This window comes from Schistocerca cancellata, chromosome 6 (assembly GCF_023864275.1).
Source record: "Schistocerca cancellata isolate TAMUIC-IGC-003103 chromosome 6, iqSchCanc2.1, whole genome shotgun sequence".
NCBI lineage: Eukaryota > Metazoa > Arthropoda > Insecta > Orthoptera > Acrididae > Schistocerca > Schistocerca cancellata.
The window spans coordinates 560,413,249-560,434,034 of NC_064631.1; the positions used below are offsets into that span (position 1 = coordinate 560,413,249).

The 20,786-nt window shown below is 43.1% G+C and overlaps 1 protein-coding gene across 1 annotated transcript in view; it reads left to right on the plus strand.

Moving 5' to 3' along the window:
* LOC126088426 (armadillo repeat-containing protein gudu) overlaps positions 1–20,786 on the plus strand; it is a 227,376-nt gene that overhangs the window by 174,960 nt on the left and 31,630 nt on the right. The window contains exon 10 of the mRNA XM_049906570.1: positions 3,545–3,766. Within this exon, the coding sequence (XP_049762527.1) occupies positions 3,545–3,766 (222 nt within the window). The remainder of the gene's footprint in view (positions 1–3,544; positions 3,767–20,786) is intronic.

Consider the following 20,786-nt stretch of genomic DNA (forward strand, 5'->3'; position numbering starts at 1 on the left):
TCAAGAAATCATTCATGCAGGAGAGTCATACAAACATATCATCATTTGAACTCCAGACACACTCTTGAAAGGACGACATAGTAATAAGCATCCCTGGTGTAGAGAAACAACGGAAAGATTGGAAAGCAAGTAAGTCACCAGGTCTGGATGGAATCTCAATTCGATTTTCCAGAGTACCCTAAAGATTGGATGACCCAGGGAAGTGTGATAGGAGCACTTTTGTTCCCTATATAAATAAATGATTTGGCAGACAGGATGGGCAGCAAGCTGCAGTTGTTTGCTGATGATGCTGTGGTGTATGGTAAGATGTTGAAGTCAAGTGACTGTAGGAGGTTGAATGATGAAATAGACAAAATTTCTAGTTGGTGCGATGAATGGCAAAAAAGTAAATTAATACAGATAAGTAGGAAGAACAAACCCATAATGTTTGGATACAGTGTCCTGCTTCACACAGTCATGTTGTTTTAAATATCCAGGTGTAATGTTGCAAAGCGATGTGAAATGGAATGAGCATATGGAGACTGTGGTAGGGAAGGTGAATGGTCAACTTTGGTTTATGGGGAGAATTTTAAGAAAGTGTGGTTCATCTGTAAAGGAGACCTCATATAAGATGCTGGTGTGACCTGTTCTTGAGTACTGCTTGAGTGTCTGGGATCCATATCAGATTGGAGAATTCAGAGGGAGGCTGCTAGGTTTTTTACATGTAAGTGTTATAGATGTGCTTCAGGAATTCAGGAATTCAACACTATTGAGGAAATTTAGAGAACTGGCATTTGAAGCTGACTGCTGAATGATTCTACTGCTTCCAACATAAATTGTGTGTAAGGACCTTGAAGATACAGGAAACTAGGGCTCATATGGAGGAATACAGGCAGTCGTTTTTCCCTTGTTCTATTTGTGAGTGGAACAGGAAAGGAAATAAATAGCAGTGGTACAGAGTACCCTCCACTGTGCACCATAAGGTGGCTTGCAGAGTATCTATGTAGATGTAAATGTAGAACTGTTTTTCACTTTGAACTGAGTGACAGTCAAATGTCTTGTTCAGTTAAATAGCACTCAAGTATAACTTATGACTAATAATACTAGCCCACTGCTGGATCTGAGCTATGATGATGGTGCCATCATAGTCAGCTACCACAGAATGGGGCAAGGGGCACTGCATTCTGACATAAGTAGACTTACAGCAGCAGAAGTTTATGGAATGTCTTGAGGGTGTGTTCTCACTGACATCTCTCATTAGTGACTGTGTTTCTCTTATGAGGTACCAACTTTAAACTGGGACCTCACTCTTTGATACCATAGCATGCAAATTGTTCCTATTGAGAAATACTCCCTCCAGCTCAAATTCTGTTTGATCTCATATATGATTGTATTTTCGTTAGTAAACATTGGTGTGGTACTAAGGCGAATGCTTTTTGGAAGTCCATAAGCAGTGCATTCATCTGAATGCCTTGATTCATGGTTTTCAGGCTGTCAACTGAGAGAAGAACAAGTTGGGTCTTGCATGATTGATGTTTTCAGAATCAATCCTGGTTGGCATGGAGGAGGACATACCATTCCAGATACCTCACTGTTTGGGCTCAGAATTTGTTCTAGGGTTGTGAATCACTTCTGCTACCCTTTTTGAAGACAACTGTGGCCTGTGCTTTCTTCCAATAACTGTGTATGGGGTTTTTCTCAAGGAATCTATGGTATGTTATGGTTAAAATGGATGCTAGTGTGTTAGTAAGAATGTTGTATACAACAAAAAAATCAAAAACTCTTCCAGAACAAGTACTTCTGAAGCTGGCCTTCCAATACATAACTAGATGCTTGACATCCATCACAAAACCATTTAAATGCTACTATCTTCTCTCTTACTCCTTCCCCCTCCCTCCCATTCAACTGTTTATTTTCTCTCACATATTTTCTCTCTCCATACGTATTTCTATCACATCTTGCTCATCTATCATCCTATTCATTTCCTTCATTTAATATTTTATTTTACATTCTGTTTACTCACTTATGTCTCTGTTCTCTCCTTTTTCATTTCTGCCTACATCCTACAGATTCCACCCTGATTTTTAACTTTTGTCTTTCACTATCAGCTTCTTACTTAGATCACTGTGAAATTTCACCTCACATATTATACTACATTGTTCCTTCTAACTTCTCTTGCCTGTTCACAAATATATCTTTGACTAGCAGTTATGAACAGTTATACATGCTCCTAATGCATAGATTTTCTAAAGATTTTTCTTTCTTCGGCTTAGTATTATATCATTCACTTTAATTTTGTACCTTTGTACCTTATGTTTACAGAAATTCCACCCTTAGTGTAATCTAGAATGATGACTGATACAACATAACTGTGCACTTATTTAACAATGTCAGGACAGATAGATTGCTACTTACCATAAAGAAGACACATTCAGCGAAAGAGAGACAGAGAAACACATATTATTTATACATAAAAGCAAGCACACCTCACATTCACATGACCATCAACTCTGGCAGCTCAGGCCAGAATGCAGCTATCATGTGGGATGGCAGCAGCAATCTGGAGGGGGCAGGGAAGAGGAATGGATAGTAGTGTATGGGAGGGCTACAGAGGAATGCTGTCTGGCAGAACTTGCAGAGACTAGAGTGCCAACAGGTGCAGTGTCAGAAGGTTGTGGGGAAGAGAGGTAGAAAAAAAGGGCAAAAAGGAGAGGAGTGGGGAAAGATGGGCAGGTGCATGGGCAGAGGTTGACAAACAAAGAGACTTGGAGAGGAGATGGTAGGACACAGTGGGTGGAAACTGTTAGTTTGTGGGCGTGGGGTACGTATGTTACCATAGTTTGAGGCCAGAATTCAAAGTTGAGGGCACTTTCTTTTATCTTTAGGATTCATTTGTTTTATAAGCATTTGTACTGCAAACTAACTATGTAGCTTGAATTCTCAATGAATTGTCAATTCTGCACTGCACATTGTAATGTCAGATGTCACAATAACACATTTTTCACATACAGTCTGTGTACAATGTCAACTTTCAGCAACTAGTCCTTATTGTATATGCACTACAATAGATTCTGTAAATGTCTGCATATGAGCGATGATTTATATCTTCCTTTGATATGCTTTTTCCAACTAATCTTAGGTAATAGTATAAGTACTTGTTCATAATACTTCATAGCATAGCCTTCTTCCATAGGTTAATACTGAAGCATGCTGCACTGAGAATGTCACATAAAATAATATGCACAAGTGTGTCTATGGTCACCATCAATGTTTAATCATTTATTATGTACGCTCACAGCTTCTAACATATCTCTTATCAAACAGAAAAGTTACACATTTATCATAAGTGTGTATCCGGATTAGGTTTCAATACTGTGAAATTAACATATCTGAGAATTATGTTCTCTGTATATCATTAATAATTTATCCAATCAGTGTTTAATTGTTATTAGCATATCTTCTTATTCAAACTATATAAGACAAGTGCACTGGTATTTGCAAGCCACCTAATGCTGATATTTAAACACTTAAAAACCGATAAAACTTTTTTGCTCTCTTACATTAGCAAGAGAACCGTCTTCAAGAACATCTGGCAGAGGCCATTGCTAACTGCTGCAGATGGGGCAACAACTGCCATGAATTTGGTCGTCTAGGATCTATTACACCACTTGTTGGTTACATGGCCTCAAAGGATAAGGCTGTTCATCGGACCACAGCTTATGCCCTTCACCAGCTCTCAACTGATCCATTTAACTGCATCACTATGCACCAAAGTGGTGTTGTGCCGGTAGTGTATTTACTTTCATTTAAATTCAGATAAATGATAGATTGCATTAAGACAGACTCTGTTTCAAGTAACAGTTTTAACCCCTTAACATAAGGTCCCAAGTAATCTCATTGTTATTATTTTAACAGAAAATTAAAATCCGGAGTACACGTATCACTTGGTATGAGGGACTACCACAGCTGTGATAATATGTTTCATCAGTTGATGAAAACCACAACAGCTGCATCAAAGTGATTTTTTAATCAAGACTAGTTTTGTGCCATTGTAGTCACAACTTCAGTTAACAAACTGTTGACTTAAAGAAAATGCAATAACCATAATCAGAACCATTTTAAAACAAAACACCAAACTGATAAATTTGTGAGTGACCTGTGGGACAATGGACCTTTCAGTAGGTAACATACTTAAAACTCCATAAGGGTAAACAATAGCCCCTACCTTCCAGCACATTATTGTTGCATAGACAGAATAAGCAAGCCCCATCCTAGGAAGACTGCACAGCAGTGCATGCACAGAAACCAGGAGAACTGAGTTAGTGTGCCAAGAGCCATCAAGTAATACAAGAAGCAATGGCAAAATGCCAAACTAAACCAATGTAAACATGTAGCTAAGCACTGAAAGAGAGGGAAACCCCATTAAAAAAGACAGAGAATAAGAAGGAGAAGGAGGAGGAGAAGAAGAAGAAGAAGATGAAGATGATGATGATGATGATGTCATGACAGCAGGTGTTAACAGCATTACAAGCATATTGTGAAAAGGAAAGTTGCTACTCACCATATAGCAGAGAGGCTGAGTCGCAGATGGGCACTACAAAAGACTGTCACAAAATAGCTTATGGCAAGTAAGACCTTCATCAGAATTAGACAGCAAACACACACATACACACTCACACAAACGCAACTCACACACACGTGACTGCAGTCTCAGGCAACTGAGGCCACACTGCGAGCAGTAGCACTGGTGCATGACGGGAGTGGCAACTGGGTGGGAGTAAGGAGGAGGCTGGGGCAGGGAGGGGGTGGGATAGTAGGGTAGGCATGGCAGACAGTGGTGTGCTATTGGGGAGTGTGGAGGGATGAGGTAGAAAGAGGGTAGGACAGCAACGTGCAGTCAGGAGGTTAGACGGAGGGAGTGGAGAGTTGGTGGGAGGATAGCAGAAATGGAGAGAATTAAAAAAGACTGGGTGCAATGGAGGAATGAGGGCTATGTTGTGCTAGAATGGGAACAGAGAAGGGGCTGGATGGGAGAGGACAATCACTAACGGAGGTTGAGGCCAGGAGGGTTACGGGAATGTAGGATATATTGCAGGGAAAATTCCCACCTGCGAATTCAGAAAAGCTGGTGTTGGTGGGAAGGATCCATATGACAGAGGCTGTGAAGCAGTCATTGAAATGGAGCATGCTCAGCAACAGGGTGGTCCACTTGTTTGTTAACCACAGTTTGTCAGTGGCCATTCATGCGGACAAACTGTTTGTTGGTTGTCATGCCCACATAAGATGCAGCACAGTGGTTGCAGCTTAGCTTGTAGATCACATGACTGGTTTCACAGGTAGCCTTGCCTTTGATGGGATAAGTGATGTTTGTGACCGGAATGGAATAGGTAGCGGTCATGGGAGGTTATATGGGAAAGGTCTTGCGTCTAGGTCTATTACAGGGGTATGAGCCATGAGGTAAGTGGTTGGGAGCAGAGGTCATGAAGGGATGGACGAATATATTGTTTAGGTTCAATGGATGGTGGAATACCACTGTGGGAGGGGTGGGAAGGATAGTAGGCAGGACATTTTTCATGAAATATAATAGAAGTGGTCCCATAAAAGGCATAAGCAGAGGGTAAACATAACACATAACAAGTATGTTTACTCTCTGCTTATGTCTTTTATGGCACTCTTTCTATCATCTTTCTGTGGCTTAACTTTGGACTTGTTTATGTGATACTTTGTCAGGTTACTTTGATAACTTTCTGGTACTTGTAATGCTATAAACACCTGCTATCATGTGTTTTGGCCTGCACTGGGGTTTTCCTATCTTCCAATGCTTACCCAAACTCTTACATCACTTTAGTTTGGCACATTGTCATTGCTTCTTGCATCAGTTGATGACTCTTGGCTTACTAGATTGACTCTTCTCGGTTCTGCAAATGCACCAATGTGCAGTCTTGTTAGGATGGGGTTTGCTTATTCTGTCTGCATAACACTAGTGTAACTGGCTGCTACCTGAGAAGACATCCCACATATTTCTAGTAAGCATGTTTTGGGTTGGAGATTCTTTCTATGGTTAGGATCCCAGTTCTTATTCGACTTCTTGTTTCTAGAACTAGGTCTTTCTCTGGTTATTTTATTCTTGACAGCTGCATACTTTGTGCTGCTAGGTTTGTGCTGAAAGGTAGGGAACTTCCAATATTTACCTCTACAGAGCTTTTAGGATGTAGTTAATTGAAAGTTTCATATATCACACATGTCAGTCAGAATTTTATTAGTCTGGTGTGTTGTTTTAGGATAGTTCTAATTACAGTCATTGTCTCTTCTTTAGGTCAACAGTTTGTTAGCTGAAGTTGTGACTATAATAAAATGAAACTGGTTATGATTAGTAATTTGAGTTGGCATGCCTGTTATGGTTTTCATCAATTGAAATGTCCAGAGTATAATCCGGCAACTTGATACCTATAGTCATCCTGAGTTTGACATTCAATTTAGCAGCTCAGAAAGTTAAAAAGAAAGTGATGTTTCTTTACTCTGGAAGTGACAACAGTTGCTAAGATGACTGAAAGTGCTTACCATGGTACAGGATAAATATGTCTACTGTGCTCCAGCCAGCTCCTCCAAGATTTCTGTTGTGAAATACATGGCCCAACTTAACATCAACACAGAAACTAAAAAATGACTATGTTTCAGAATACTTTAATCAACATCCAATGCATGAGTTTACTTGAGATTTTATTAATTCTTGAAAAATTTGTGATTCATTATTTTGAACTTGAAAAGCTACCTTCATGTGTCTAAATGTAATGTCATTAATTAATCAAAAAAATTAATTTTGGGAACATAGCTTGTAAAAAAATCAGTATGTTAAGAGGTTAATAAATGGACCCTAACTTTTAAATGTGAAAGTATGTCATAACACTGAGTATTCTGTGGCCTACCTAAAGATATAAATGCAGTATGTTTAATTCCCATCAACATAAACTACAAGTTGACTAAAATAACAATTAAAACTTGATACTCTGAAACCTCAAATGAATTAAAATTGATAAAATTGTGCCATTAACTTTACTCAGATCTTTCAAGCCACTGGAATCAGTATTCACTTTGCAGTAAATGTACTTCTTAATGGTAACTGTGGTTAACAACAAAAATCTGTTTAAAACAAACTGTGATTTTCAGTGAACAATGACTATGAAAGGTGGTTGAGTGGTGACACTAAATTCATATTTGGGAGGGTGGCATTTCAAATCTCTAGCTGGCTTTCCAGAGACAGATTTTCTATGGTTTCCTTAAATCATTTAGGGAAACAGCTGAACAGTTTCATCACAAAAGAAACATCCCTAATAACATTGTCAACAGAGGGACATTAAACTCTAACATTTCTTCCTCCCTTTTTTCACTTTTATTCCATTGATTCTGTTGTTAAAAAGGCATTATCATATAAAGTACAGAAGTGTGAGAGAGGTGTCCACTGTAATCATTATGATACTGTAGTGTTTTCACATTTTACTCATATCCCCGCAGATATTATTTCCTGGGTACAATGAATAAAGTGACATTTTATGCCCCTGAGATGCAGTAAGCATATCTGAAGTGCCACAAGACAATAGTCATATCATATTTTCAATCCACGCAATGAGAAGACATGTATTACAGGTCGTACAAAGATTGGCTGACTGTAAATGACAATAATGAGATGAAAACTGTGCTTGCACATGATCAGCATGTGCTGATGCTGCAGTCAGCTGGAGCTTGTGTTCCATTCTCCATGAATGTGTTTCAGTCAGTGGTGCTGGAGGTGGAAAAGGCTCCCATTTCATGTAGGACCAGCTCTGACAGCACTGAATCCGGGGATATGGATCTCCCAGGTGTCTGAAGTTGTATTGAGACAGCTCCAGGGGCAGTGGTGGTTGTCTAAAGGTGGAAGCCACTAAGTGTGCATGTGGCTGGTTAGCGTGTTGTACCGTAATGACATTAGTGAGATCCACTGTGAACATTTGTCATCCCAGGGAAGCTCTGACACATCAGATATCCATCTTGGGACTCTCTCAGAGATGCAAGCTCAAACCTCTGTGCCCAGCAAGTAGTGGGGGTTATGTTTGGGCTGGCATGGGCATGCTGTAGGTCTCAGGAGGTCCAAGAGGTTTGGTCCAATGGCCATGCAGCTGTTCTACCAAAGTGCCCCCTTGTATCAGTGTGGTCGTGTGTGAGGCTAGAAACTGCATCAAGACCTCAGCCTTGGGTGCAACTGACAGCGACTAGTGCATCTGCACCTTAAAGGTGTGAACAAAGGATAAATAATTGGCTTCATCTCTTGAAGCAGGGGGATGGGGGAGGGGGGGGGGGGTGCCATTGTCAGGCACACTATGCCATTCTCAGAGCAAACATCCTGCCACATTGGATGAAAATAGGAGGCCATTGTCCAAAATGATAGTTTCTGGGGCCCCTTCAATGGTGACTATTTTCTGCAAGTGCTTATTGCCTCCTCTGATGTGGTAGTTTACATTTGAACCACATAAGGAAACTTGGAAAATGAGTCTATTACAATGACCAACATATCTCTCTGAAAGAGGAGCTGTTGAAGTCCAAATGGATGCATTCCCAAAAGCACTGCTATGTTGGCCATGCATGAAACCATTGCACAGCTGCTGGCAGTGTGGATACATAACTCTCACAGGACCTGGCTGCACTCTCAATGTGCTGCATGATGCCAGGCCATTAGGCATGCTGCCTTGCAAATGCTTTTATGCATGTTACCCCTCAGTGATCAGCATGCAGGAGCCTTATGACATGCTGACACAGTGGCAGCAGGATGAACCCGGCATTCATCATCATCCAGTGTCAGCATCAATACTCCCTGAACCATCTAGAACCTACTTTCTAGGGAAAAATATCTGTGGAGTTCTGGAGGATAGTGGCGTGGGAGGTGTTCCAACTAACCTTGGCAAATGTACTTCATAACATTATGATAAAGCCTTCATTGGTATCCTTCACGATTACAGATGCAGTGACAGAAATCTCTTGTAGTCAGTTTTGGAAGGTGTCATCTACTTGAAAGCACAGTGCATCCCAAGAGTGAGGTGTGGGACCAGATCCATAGGTAGCCTGAATAGGCCATCAGCATTAGTGTGTTGTACTGTTGGCCAATAGTCCATTGAATAATTGTAATTGTTGAGGAACAGGATGTTGTATTGTAGACTTTTTTTTTAAACTGGTTATTGGGACCAAACAGGGAAATTAATGAGTTATGGTACAGTATGAGGAGAAATTTGATGCTATAAAAATGTATGGAATTTTTGGAAACTAGATATGTTAGTAGGCTTTCTTGGTTTATTTATTTATTTTTTAGCAGTTGGCCTGAATTGAGTGTTTCAGACACATGTGCAATTATTGTTCATGCCACTCCATTTCTGTGAGAAACAATAGTCCTGATGCCATGTTGAGATGGATCAGTGGCCATGGTAAGACATTTTGATGAGTTGAAGGTCACCAGACCAGGAGCAGACTTGGGGTAATATTTTAACTTGCAAAAAGTCTCCTGTCACTGCTGTGACCATTCACATTTTGCCCCTTTCTTGCATAGATTATTATGTGGTCTGACAAACTGAACGGCATTTGGTGTAAATTTTGCATAATAATTTATTCTGTCAAGAAATGACTGGAAGTCTTTTGATGTCATAGGTGCTAGGTATTTTTTTTTTTTTCATTCTATGGCTTCCTTATATTGCTGGGTCATTAGAAGTCCTTTCCAGTTCATTATGCAGCCAAATGATGCCACTTGCTCTTGAAAAAATTCACACTTTTGTATGTTGTTGTCTGGAACAGAACACTTAAGTCCACAAGATATTGTTCTCCTGCAGCACCACTTACTAATATATTGTCCAGATCACTGACTGTGTTCGGAACATTTTCAGTCAGCTGCTCCAAAATCATTCGATATTGCTGGTGCACTAACAATTCTGAAAGGCAAACTGCTGTATCTGTATAGTCGTAATCGAGTGGTGGTGACCATGCACTGGTGGGATTGTTTGTCTATTGGCAATTGTAAACGTGCTTCAGACAGATCAATTTTAGAGAAGTACTGATGTGTGGATGTATTGCTGAGCCAGGCAATCTAATTTGGAGTTGAGGTCATCTCTTAATGCTGCTGGCGTTAGTCTGTCTCTGAGGTAGTGAAGCTGTACCCCTCCCCCCTCCCCCAAGGGAGAGATTTATGAGGGAGGGGAGCAGCTCAGAAGAAAGCAGGATGCAGTCAGACTAACCAAAAATTTTATGTTCTTCTTACAATTAGCAAGTACATTTTTTGTACAGTAGGCAGCATAGGCTTTGCCTGATGCATCACCAGGTTACTGCTGACACAACACATTCTTCAATCTACTCTTTGCATTCTCAACTCAGTGTTATGTCTGTTGTACTCTGCAGAAGTAAGTATCATCTTCATTGGTTTTGTACGTTGTGGAGATGTCTGGTAAAAGAAGATTGTATAATGAAGAATATATTAAGTATGGATCACTGGGGTAACCCACAGTTATTGCATCAATTGTACCGGTAGCTCACTGTCTGTCAAAGTTAAGCAGGATGCAAGGTGGCAGCCCATAACATGTTGTTCAATCAGCCCGTGCTGGCAACCAGCAGTCAAGCTAGGACACCAGGAGCCAGCACCTACAGACAGTGTCTACAGCTGTGCATCCATAGTGGTGCACGCAGCTGCCATCCAGCTCCACCATGTGGAAATATCTATTTTTTTTTTTTTTTCTTTTTAACCCTGGAGCAGAGATTCTCTCACTCTCATTCTGTAATGTTCCATGCAATAATTAACTTCATTCCACTTGCAGATCACTGTTTGTCTAACTGGTACCAACTTGGCAATGTACAAGGATGATGTACTGAACATGTTTGTGTTTTCAGTATTAAGTGGTTGTATTTTTACTGGCATATGGCCTCAACCTTTGCTGGCCTATCTGCCTCCATTCCCCACTTACAATGCCGCCACCAAAGAGTGAGGCTCATATGAAAAATGTCTATGGCAACACTTTACAGCCTTTTAGCTAATAGACCCGACTCCATTAAAGCTTGTGACAAAGCAAGTTGGGATATTTTTACTTCCTCTCTTGTTTTGCCATCTGCCTCCTTAAATTCATTTTATTTTCATTTTTGCCTAATTACCACTAACATACATGAGTATAATCTGCATTTCCATAAAAGAGAAAGGTTGGCCATCAGTCTTAAGGAATATAACACCATGTCTAATTTTGTGCTTAGTTTCGTGTATGTAGTTAATTTCCTAATTTATTTTGACTATTCCTAGTTAACCCTCAAGCAGGCAAGCCGATTTTCGTAACATGAGTGGGTGTGTGGCACACTTTGTACACATATAGTCAAAAGCTGTCATTGTGCTACCAAGGGAAACATGTATGAGCTAAATCACAGTTTAATTTTAGTTTATTTAAACAAAAATACAAGGAACTTATATTAAATCAGTAATTTACTATTTGATTAAACAAGTAAGAAACTTTCATATCATTCTATTGCTGCAACTGACATAACAATCTATTCCAACACTTTTTTAAGCACATACTGAATAAAAACACTTTTTCATTGTAATATAAAAGGACAAAGACTTTATGTATTGAAGAAGTATCAGTTATCACAAAGTTCCTTCCATCTACACAGTTAATTGTCTTACACATTTTTGGGAAATGCTTTACACTTCTCACATGTATACACTGTTTCTACATGTCCTTTGCAAACAAAGCAATAGCATGAGCTACAGCTTCTGGTAGTAGATGTGTTTCTTGTTCATCCACACATCACACACTGACCTCTTTTCATGCTGGTAGACACCTCAGTTCTTTCAACATATTGATCTTTCTATTTCATGAGGAAAACTGCAATGCCGGCAGGAAGTGAAGGACTATTAGCTCTTTCCACTAGTTGAGGCTTCATAAGAGACAGTGCTAAATCTTTCAAGAAAATTCTTCTCTTCTTTTTTGGATTTGTCTCATTTGCATGTAAGATTATTTGAGCATTGATTCCTGCTATATCCATTAGAGCATAGAACACAACCAATGGCCATCTTCTTGTCACATGTGCAACAGAATACGCACCTCCCCATTGATAGACTTTGTCAACTCCTCCCTTTGTTATTTTGTAATCCAAAACTATATCTGGTTTACCTGTAACTTCATCAATGGTTCCAAAATCATGCATAGTTGAAAGGAATACAACTGCCTTGTTTTGTTTCAGCACATACGAAACTACATTTCCCAGGTAAAAATTCTTGCAGGATCTCGTGTTTGTTTTCCCTCAATGTGGCAATGCATGTTAGAAGCTTTTTCAAAAGGGAATAGGCTAAGGAATAGCTAGTGTACCAATTATCCATTATAACGTTTCTTCCAAAGCAATCAGCGTGAGTAACTAGCCTTCCTACAATTTTACAGGGAGAATTAGGAACATCGTATGGTCCTTTATGTTGTTTTCCACAACACACTTCAATATTACTAGTGAAGAATGCTTTAGCAACTGCTAAAACAAAATTCTTTATGCTGTACTTCACTTGTTTTTCAGGATATACTGAACAAAAGAACAGCGACCCCGGAAAGCTTGCAACTTTTCATCTACTGTCACAAATTGTCCTACACTATAAGCATTCCTGCACCTCACCACAAAGGCATCTGATACTCGCCTTATTGTAGCAAGTTTATCAGTTACTCTTATTTCTTGCCTTGTACTCTTGTTGTCAAAATGGATAGATCATAAAAGGAACAGAAATCTTCTGTAGTTCATCACAGCTCTCGTAATGTCCACATCTGCTGCCACAGTTCCATGACATTTGTGTGGTTGGCTTTCTCAGTCCCAATGAGATACAGCAATCCCAATAATGCCATTATTTCACACCTTCTAGTTCCCTTAGCATCCCTTTCTCTGGTATATTGTACACATTGTTTCTTAGATTGAATGTATATGTTTGTGTATTTTACAATTTCATCAATCATTTCCACGCTAAGTATTGTCCATAAAGCCTCCGTTTCACTTGTGACTCCTCTGGCAACATGTGTAGTTCCAGGGAATATTTTCACAATATTTTGTCTTTTTGTTTTCAAAGTCACATTAGGACATATTTTATTCCATTTACAAGTTTAGTCCCTCCCAATGAAAATACCACCTTTGGAGAGGGGCTCTTCACTCATCATCTGAATCGTGGACTTGAACAGAATCTGAATCATGGTCACTTTATGTCATAAATTCCTCTTCTTCTTGAGAATGATCATCGTTTTTGCTGTCTGGTATCATACAGAGTTGAACTCTGGATCCTCGATGAGTAAACAATCAAATTCGTTGTCTGTCAGCTTTGATCTCATCCTGCACAGTGACATAACCACTTGTTATGTGTTACATTTTGATTCAATTAAAAAGGAATGAAATAAAAGTGAAGGAAAAATTACTTACATGACAGGGCACATGGCATACTTTGTATGCTGAGATGACACACTCGCAGTTTATTTTAATTTACTGTAGCTCAAGTGAACCTATGGCAACACAACTTCTCACTATGCTAGCTTAAACAATAATGCAGGAATGGGTAGGAGCTTGCTATTGTAAAACAATAATGGAACTGTGCGCTACAATGTTATTTGCAGTTGGTGCATTTTATACCACAGGTGCACCCGCTCGAGGGTTAATAATAATAATAATACAGATTTTATTGTCTTTGGGCCATTACAGCAATTGACAACATCAAATGAAGTTACAATTTATATTATAGTGTGATAAGGTATTGACTACTGAAATATTTTAGCTTATATTACAATAAATGTACAGTGGGTCATCTGTTGGATGACTGCATTTTACAGTTGAAGAATTCATTGATATCATAGAACGGGTGGGCAATAAACCATTCATGCAGTCTTTCTTGTAGTAACACTGTTCACGTTACGTCGCACTTCACTTAGCGTAGACCGGGACTGTGTCCTAGGCAGGCCCGATGTTGACTGACTGCGCACGGCCTGTCCTGCCGGAGTTGTTGTTGTTGTTCTTGTTGTTACGCCGGCAGAGGTCGCGTCCGAATTCTCGCGTGCCCTCTGGTGGACGGGACTCTACTGGCGGCGACTACCGTTCGTGACGCGCCGTGCCAATGTGCGCCTCCCGCGATCTTTCTGGTGGCTACTACACTCCTCCTCCTTCGGGGGGTGAAGCCACTGTGATCCACTGCGTCGGAAGGTGGAGCGTCGGGCAGGAGCGATGACCTCCACATCCATGGGATGGCCGGAGTCGAGGGGATCTGCCAACCCTCGAGCCGGAACCTTCGAATACGGCTGGAAGTGACCCACACGAAGAGGCCCCCGTCGTCCCACAACCGGAGCCTGGGACAGCACAGGCGACAAGCTGTCGAAGTCTGGATCCTGTTCCACCTCAGGAGGGGCAAAACCTAGTGAGGGGGACGAAGGGGAAGGGACGACCACAGGGGAACGAGCCCCCTGCGAAACCGGGCCGGCTAGGGGGGCCGGCTCTCGCTGGGGCATCTCGAATGACGGCGCTGCCGGTGCTGGAGCCACTGGAGGCTGCCAAGGCTGAGAACCATCGCAGTGTGGCAGAGTCACAGCGGGGAGAGGAGGTAACGTCCCCTGTGAAACCAATACAGGTGCCGACAATGGGGAAGCCGGTGTCCGAGAGGTCGGAGGGTGGGTGCCCGAACGTGGACGGAGCTGATTTTGGTGACGACGTACCACCCGGTCCCCCGCCTGCAAGGTATAGAGCCGGCGGCCATGGCGGTGCAGGACCACCGCCGGTATCCAATGTGGATTGCGACCAAACCCACGGGCCCAGACTGACATACCCAGTGGAAAGCCAGGTACTCCGTTTTGTGAAGACTGGCGAGGACCAGGCTGGAGGAGGTGCAGCAGAGTCCTAGGTCGACGCCCATGGAGGAGCTCTGCGGGGCTGCGGTCTCCCATTGGTGTGGTCCGGTATGCCGTCAAGAAAAACGTCAATGCTTCCTCTGCAGGAAATTCGTGCACATACTTTTTCATCTGTGTCTTAAAGGTGCGCACCATGCGCTCAGCTTCCCCATTCGATTGTGGATGGAAGGGGGGAGATCAAACGTGCCGAATACCGAAGCGCCTACAAAAATCCTGGAAGGTCTGCGAAAGAAACTGCGGTCCATTGTCCGAGACCAGGGTGATTGGCAGACCTCCCACAGAAAAGATTTTTGCTAGTGCCTGGATTACAACTTCTGAAGTGGTTGAGGAGCAGCGAACCACATATGGGAATCGGGAATAAGCATCAATGACAATGAGCCAAAAGCCATTGAGAAACGGGCCCGCAAAATCGATGTGAACACGTTCCCATGCCTGGGTTGCCGGCGGCCATGAAGAGAACGCTGCCCTGGGAGATGCTTGTTGGCTCGCACACTGGGAACAGGCGGCCACCAAGTGCTCAATTTCTCTGTCAATACCGGGCCAGTACACATGTCTGCGAGCCAAGGTTTTAGTACGGGAAACACCCCAGTGCCCCGCATGTAATAACTTGAGGACCTCCCTTCGTAAACTTGCAGGAACAACCACGCGAGGAGCTGTATCAGCGGTAGCCAGAAGGAGAACTCCTTCCAGGACCGAGAGACGGTCTCGTAGAAGAAAATAATTACGAAGAGGGTCCGAGGCCCGGCCCGGAGGGCGGGACGACCACCCCTGCTGAATGAGGCGAACTACTTGCCGGAGAACCGGGTCAGCCGCCGTTTCCCTGGCGACTCGAGAACTAGTGATCGGGAAGCCATCAACCGCTTGGCGGGACGCCACATCCAAATGAAAACACATAATCTCCTCTCGATCAAATGTAGAGTCCGGGCCCACCGGAAGACGGGAAAGAGCGTCGGCATTGGCATGCTGGCCTGTAGGGCGAAAACGAATGTCATAATGGTACTTAGAGAGGAACAAGGCCCAGCGCTGGAGTCTGTGGGCTGCCCTATCCGGAATCTGAGAGGCGGGGCCAAATAACGATATTAACGGCTTATGGTCAGTGATTAACTGAAACTTCGTGCCATACAAGAAAGGGTGAAACTTGGTAACAGCGTAGACAATGGCCAAAGCCTCTTTTTCCACCTGGGAGTAATGGGCCTGCGCGGGACTAAGCGTTTTCGACGCAAACGCCAGTGGTTGCTCGGAACCATCTGCGTTGCGATGGGCCAGGACCGCCCCCACCCCATACTGCGAAGCATCCGTAGCCAGGACCAACGGTTTATGGGGATCAAAAGTAGCCAAACAAGGGGCTGACGTGAGGAGGCCCTTCAACGAGGTGAACGCTCGCTCGCATGCAGGCGACCAATCGAAAGGAACACCCTTGTGCAGAAGGCAGTACAGGGGGTGGGCTATAGTGGAAGCCCTGGGAATGAACCGGTGGTAATAGGCTATCTTGCCTAAAAAAGCTTGTAACTCCTTCAGCGAAGTGGGCCGAGGAAGGTTGACGATACCTTGGACCAAACTTCCTAGTGGCTGGATGCCGTGCCGAGATATGGTGTAGCCCACATACTCAATGGACGGTTGGAAGAAGGTTGACTTATGCAGGTTGCAACGCAAGCCCACAGACCTGAATTTGAGAAAGAGGGTGCGAAGGTTGTGCAAGTGGTCCGTCGTGCTGCGGCCCGTGACAATGATGTCATCCAGGTAATTAATACAATGAGGGATTGTCGACGTGACATGCTCAAGATAACGCTGGAATATCGCCGGGGCACTGGATATCCCAAAAGCCAACCGCTGGTATTGGTAAAGGCCAAACGGGGTGTTGATGACTGCCAGCCGTTTGGAGTCCTCATCAAGTGGTATCTGATGATAAGCCTCTGACAGATCGATTTTCGAAAAATAGTGGCCTCCCGCCACGGCGGAGAACAATTCATCAGCATGAGGCAAAGGATAGGTGTCCACCACCAATTGGGAATTAATGGTGGCCTTAAAATCGCCACAAAGACGTAATTTTCCCGAGGGCTTCTTGACAATAACGAGGGGCGAAGCCCACTCACTGGAAGAAATGGGAAGAACGACCCCTAGGGCCGTCAGCCAGTCTAGCTCTTCCTTTACCTGAGGGCGGAGAGCCAAGGGGATCTGCCTCGCGCGTAGAAAACGCGGGCGAGCCGACGCCTTCAACGTTAAGTGAGCTTCAAAATCTGAAACACGCCCCAGGCCCTCCTCAAAAATATCTGGAAAGTCTGAGATCAAAGATTCCAATGAGTGATAGGGAACGTCTTCGGAGACCAACTGTATGGTGTCAGCGATAGAAAAACCGAAAGCTTGAAAGGCATCCAGGCCAAAAAGGTTAGCGGAGCTCGCATCACTGACAACAATAAAAGTAATAGGCCGAGTGACTGATTTGTAAGTCACGTCGGTAGTGAATTGACCCAGTAGGGGAATGAACTGTTTACCATAACCGCGTAGACGCCGGTAAACGGGTGCCAACGGAGGCTATCCAAGGTCGGAATACGTTTGTGCATTCAACAACGAAACTGCCGCGCCCGTATCTACTTGCAGTTGTAACCGGCGCGACCGAACTGACACCTCGATAAAGAGTTTGCGTGCCGATGCGTCGGGAGCCTGGCCCGATGAAACTTCCTGAATGTCAACGTCCACGTCCTCTGTAATTGCTTCCTTCGATTCTTTTGAGGCTGAGCGGCAAACTTTAGCAATGTGGCCGTTTTTATTACATTTGCGACAAACGGCCCAACGCTGGGGGCACTTCGACCGATCGTGATGTACATAGCACGACGCACAGGATGGCAACAGGGGCCGGCGGCCGGAATTCTGTTTACGCGCCGCGCGGGAGCGGCCGTAACGGCCGGATTGTACCGCCCGCACGTCGTCCACCCCGGACACAGTGGACGCGGCCGCGCCGCCCTGAACCTCCGCGACGTCGCACCACGCTTCCAGCTGTTGACCTGCTGCGTGAGAGACTTCATACGATTGAGCAATGGACAGGACTTCTTCGAGGGAAGGGTCTTCTAACTGTAGGGCCCGTTGCCGGACCTCCCTATCAGGGGCCGAACGAACAATGACGTCGCGTACCATAACATTGGCATACGACTCCCACGACTGCTCCGTGACAAAATGACACTTGCGACTAAGACCGTGCAGGGTTGCGGCCCACGCTCGGTAAGACTGATGGGGCCGTTTCTTGCATTGATAGAACTCGACCCTAGCCGCCACAACATGCGTGCGGCGGCGATAATATGAAGACAGCAATGAACACAATGCGTCAAAAGACAAGGATGAGGGTTCCTGCAACGGCGCTAGCTGCCGCAAAACGTGGTACAGCGAAGGAGATATCCAAGACAAGAAGAGAGCACGACATACCTCCGCATCGGCAACATGAAACGCCTGGAAATGCTGCCGAAGGCGATGTTCATATGCGTCCCAATCCTCCGCCGTCTCGTCATACGGGGGAAAGGGAGGAGGGAATGGCGCCGGAGCAGACGGCGTGGAGAGCAACGCCGGAAGCACTTGTTTCATGGTGGCCATGAGCTCCGTCTGCTGCGCAACCAAAACCCGCACCAAATCCTCCATGCCGTGGAGAAACTGCGAAACCGGAACAACGACGCAACACGTGTAAGAACGACCCTACTCGTCGCCAATTGTGTAGTAACACTGTTCACGTTACGTCGCACTTCACTTAGCGTAGACCGGGACTGTGTCCTAGGCAGGCCCGATGTTGACTGACTGCGCACGGCCTGTCCTGCCGGAGTTGTTGTTGTTGTTCTTGTTGTTACGCCGGCAGAGGTCGCGTCCGAATTCTCGCGTGCCCTCTGGTGGACGGGACTCTACTGGCGGCGACTACCGTTCGTGACGCGCCGTGCCAATGTGCGCCTCCCGCGATCTTTCTGGTGGCTACTACATTTCTTTGAATGTATGTTCAGGAAGATCCTGTATGGCATGTGGCAGCTTATTAAATAGTTTGCGCCCTGTGACTTCATAGCTATTTATTGATTTTGATAGTCTGTGGTAAGGCGTGTATATGTGTTTGATGCTTCTTGTGTTGTAACAATGTACATTTTCTCTACGTTTCACATCTTGTAGGTTCTTCTTTGTAAAGATTAAGACATTGTACACATAGAGGTTTATTACAGTCATAATTTTTTGTTTGGTAAATAAGGGTTTGCAGTGAGCCTTATGTGAAGAATTTGTAATTATCCTAATGGCTTTCTTCTCCAATAATAGGATGTCATGTATATGACTACAGTTACCCCACAAGATAATGCCATAGGATATTATACTTTGGAAAAATGCAAAATAAGATGATCTGATGTATGTTTCAGGTATACAATTTCTGAGTTGTCTTAATAAATAAATTACTCTAGATAGCTTACTACTAATATAGTTTACATGTTGGCCCCAGGATAACTTTTTGTCTAAATAAACTCCCAGGAATTTAACAGAACTAGGGTCATCAGATAGTGGCTTGTCTCTTAGAGTGAAGATTATCTGCTGAGTTTTATTTTCATTTAGCAGGAAACCATTTGCTCTGAGCCAATATGCTGCATTAGTGAGTGTATTTTCAGCACAGGTTTTAAGATCATTAAGATTGTTACTGCTATGAAGAAAAGTCATATCATCTGCATACAATACAGTGGTGGATCTAATAAACGAGGGGAGGTCATTGATCATTATCAGAAACAGGAAGGGCCCCAGTACAGATCCCTGAGGCACACCTACTTTAACATTTTCTATGTTTGACATTTCCTTACCAACACAAACTACCTGTTTACGGTTGTTGAGGTAAGCTTTTAATAGTCTGAGACTGTTTCCTTTGATGCCGTAGAATTCTAGTTTCTCTAGTAGTGGCATGTGCTCAACACAGTCGAAGGCCTTGCTTAGGTCACAGAATGAGACCTGAGCAAAGCCTTTGTTCTCAAAAAATTTGAGGATATAACTGACTACCGTGTTGATTGCATCAGTGGTTGACAGATTCTTCCTAAACCCGTATTGTGTAGCATTAATTATTCCTAGATTCTCAAAGTGAGATGATAATTGTTGGTACATGATGCGTTCTATTACCTTGGAGAATGTGGGTACTATTGAAATAGGCCTGTAGCTAGATGGAAAGTCTTTATCTCCCTTTTTGTATGCTGGGACGACCCTAGACAGTTTTAACTCATCAGGAAAATATCCCTCAAGCAAGCACTTGTTTATGCAATGGGTTAAAGGGTACAGAATACAATCACACACTTTTTTTAGCAGGTTGCATGATATGCCATATATAGCTAAGCTATCAGATGATTTCAGTTGTTTTATGACCCCTTGTACATATCTAGGCGTTACTTCGGAGAAGGTTAGCATGCTTGTATTTAGTGACTGTCTACCCCAATTTTGGGAGAGTAGCTCAGATGGACTAATGTCTGGTTTGATAATTGCATCTCCTATTTCTTTCACTGAATTAATAAAAAACTCATTGAGTGTTTGTGGTGGGATATTAATTTTGTCTTTTTTAGTATCTGTGGCAACACTGTTAATTACTTTCCAAGCGGTTTTGCATTTATTGGTGGAATTATGTATGCTGTTAGCATTGTAGGTTTTTTTGGCCTGCAGGATGGCTTTTTTGTATTCACTCCTGCATTCCACATAGGCTGATTTGGCACAGTCAGACTTCATACTATTGCATATGTTGTACAGTAACAAAACTTGTTTCTTTAGATCTGCCAGCTGTTTAGTGTACCATATATTTTGTCTGTTTTAAGATCTGGATTTGTGCCTGCTGTCCATTATTTTTATTTTCTTTATGGGAATACTATAGTTAAATAGGGTCAAGAATGCATTAAAAAATCTATCAAATATTATTTTGGC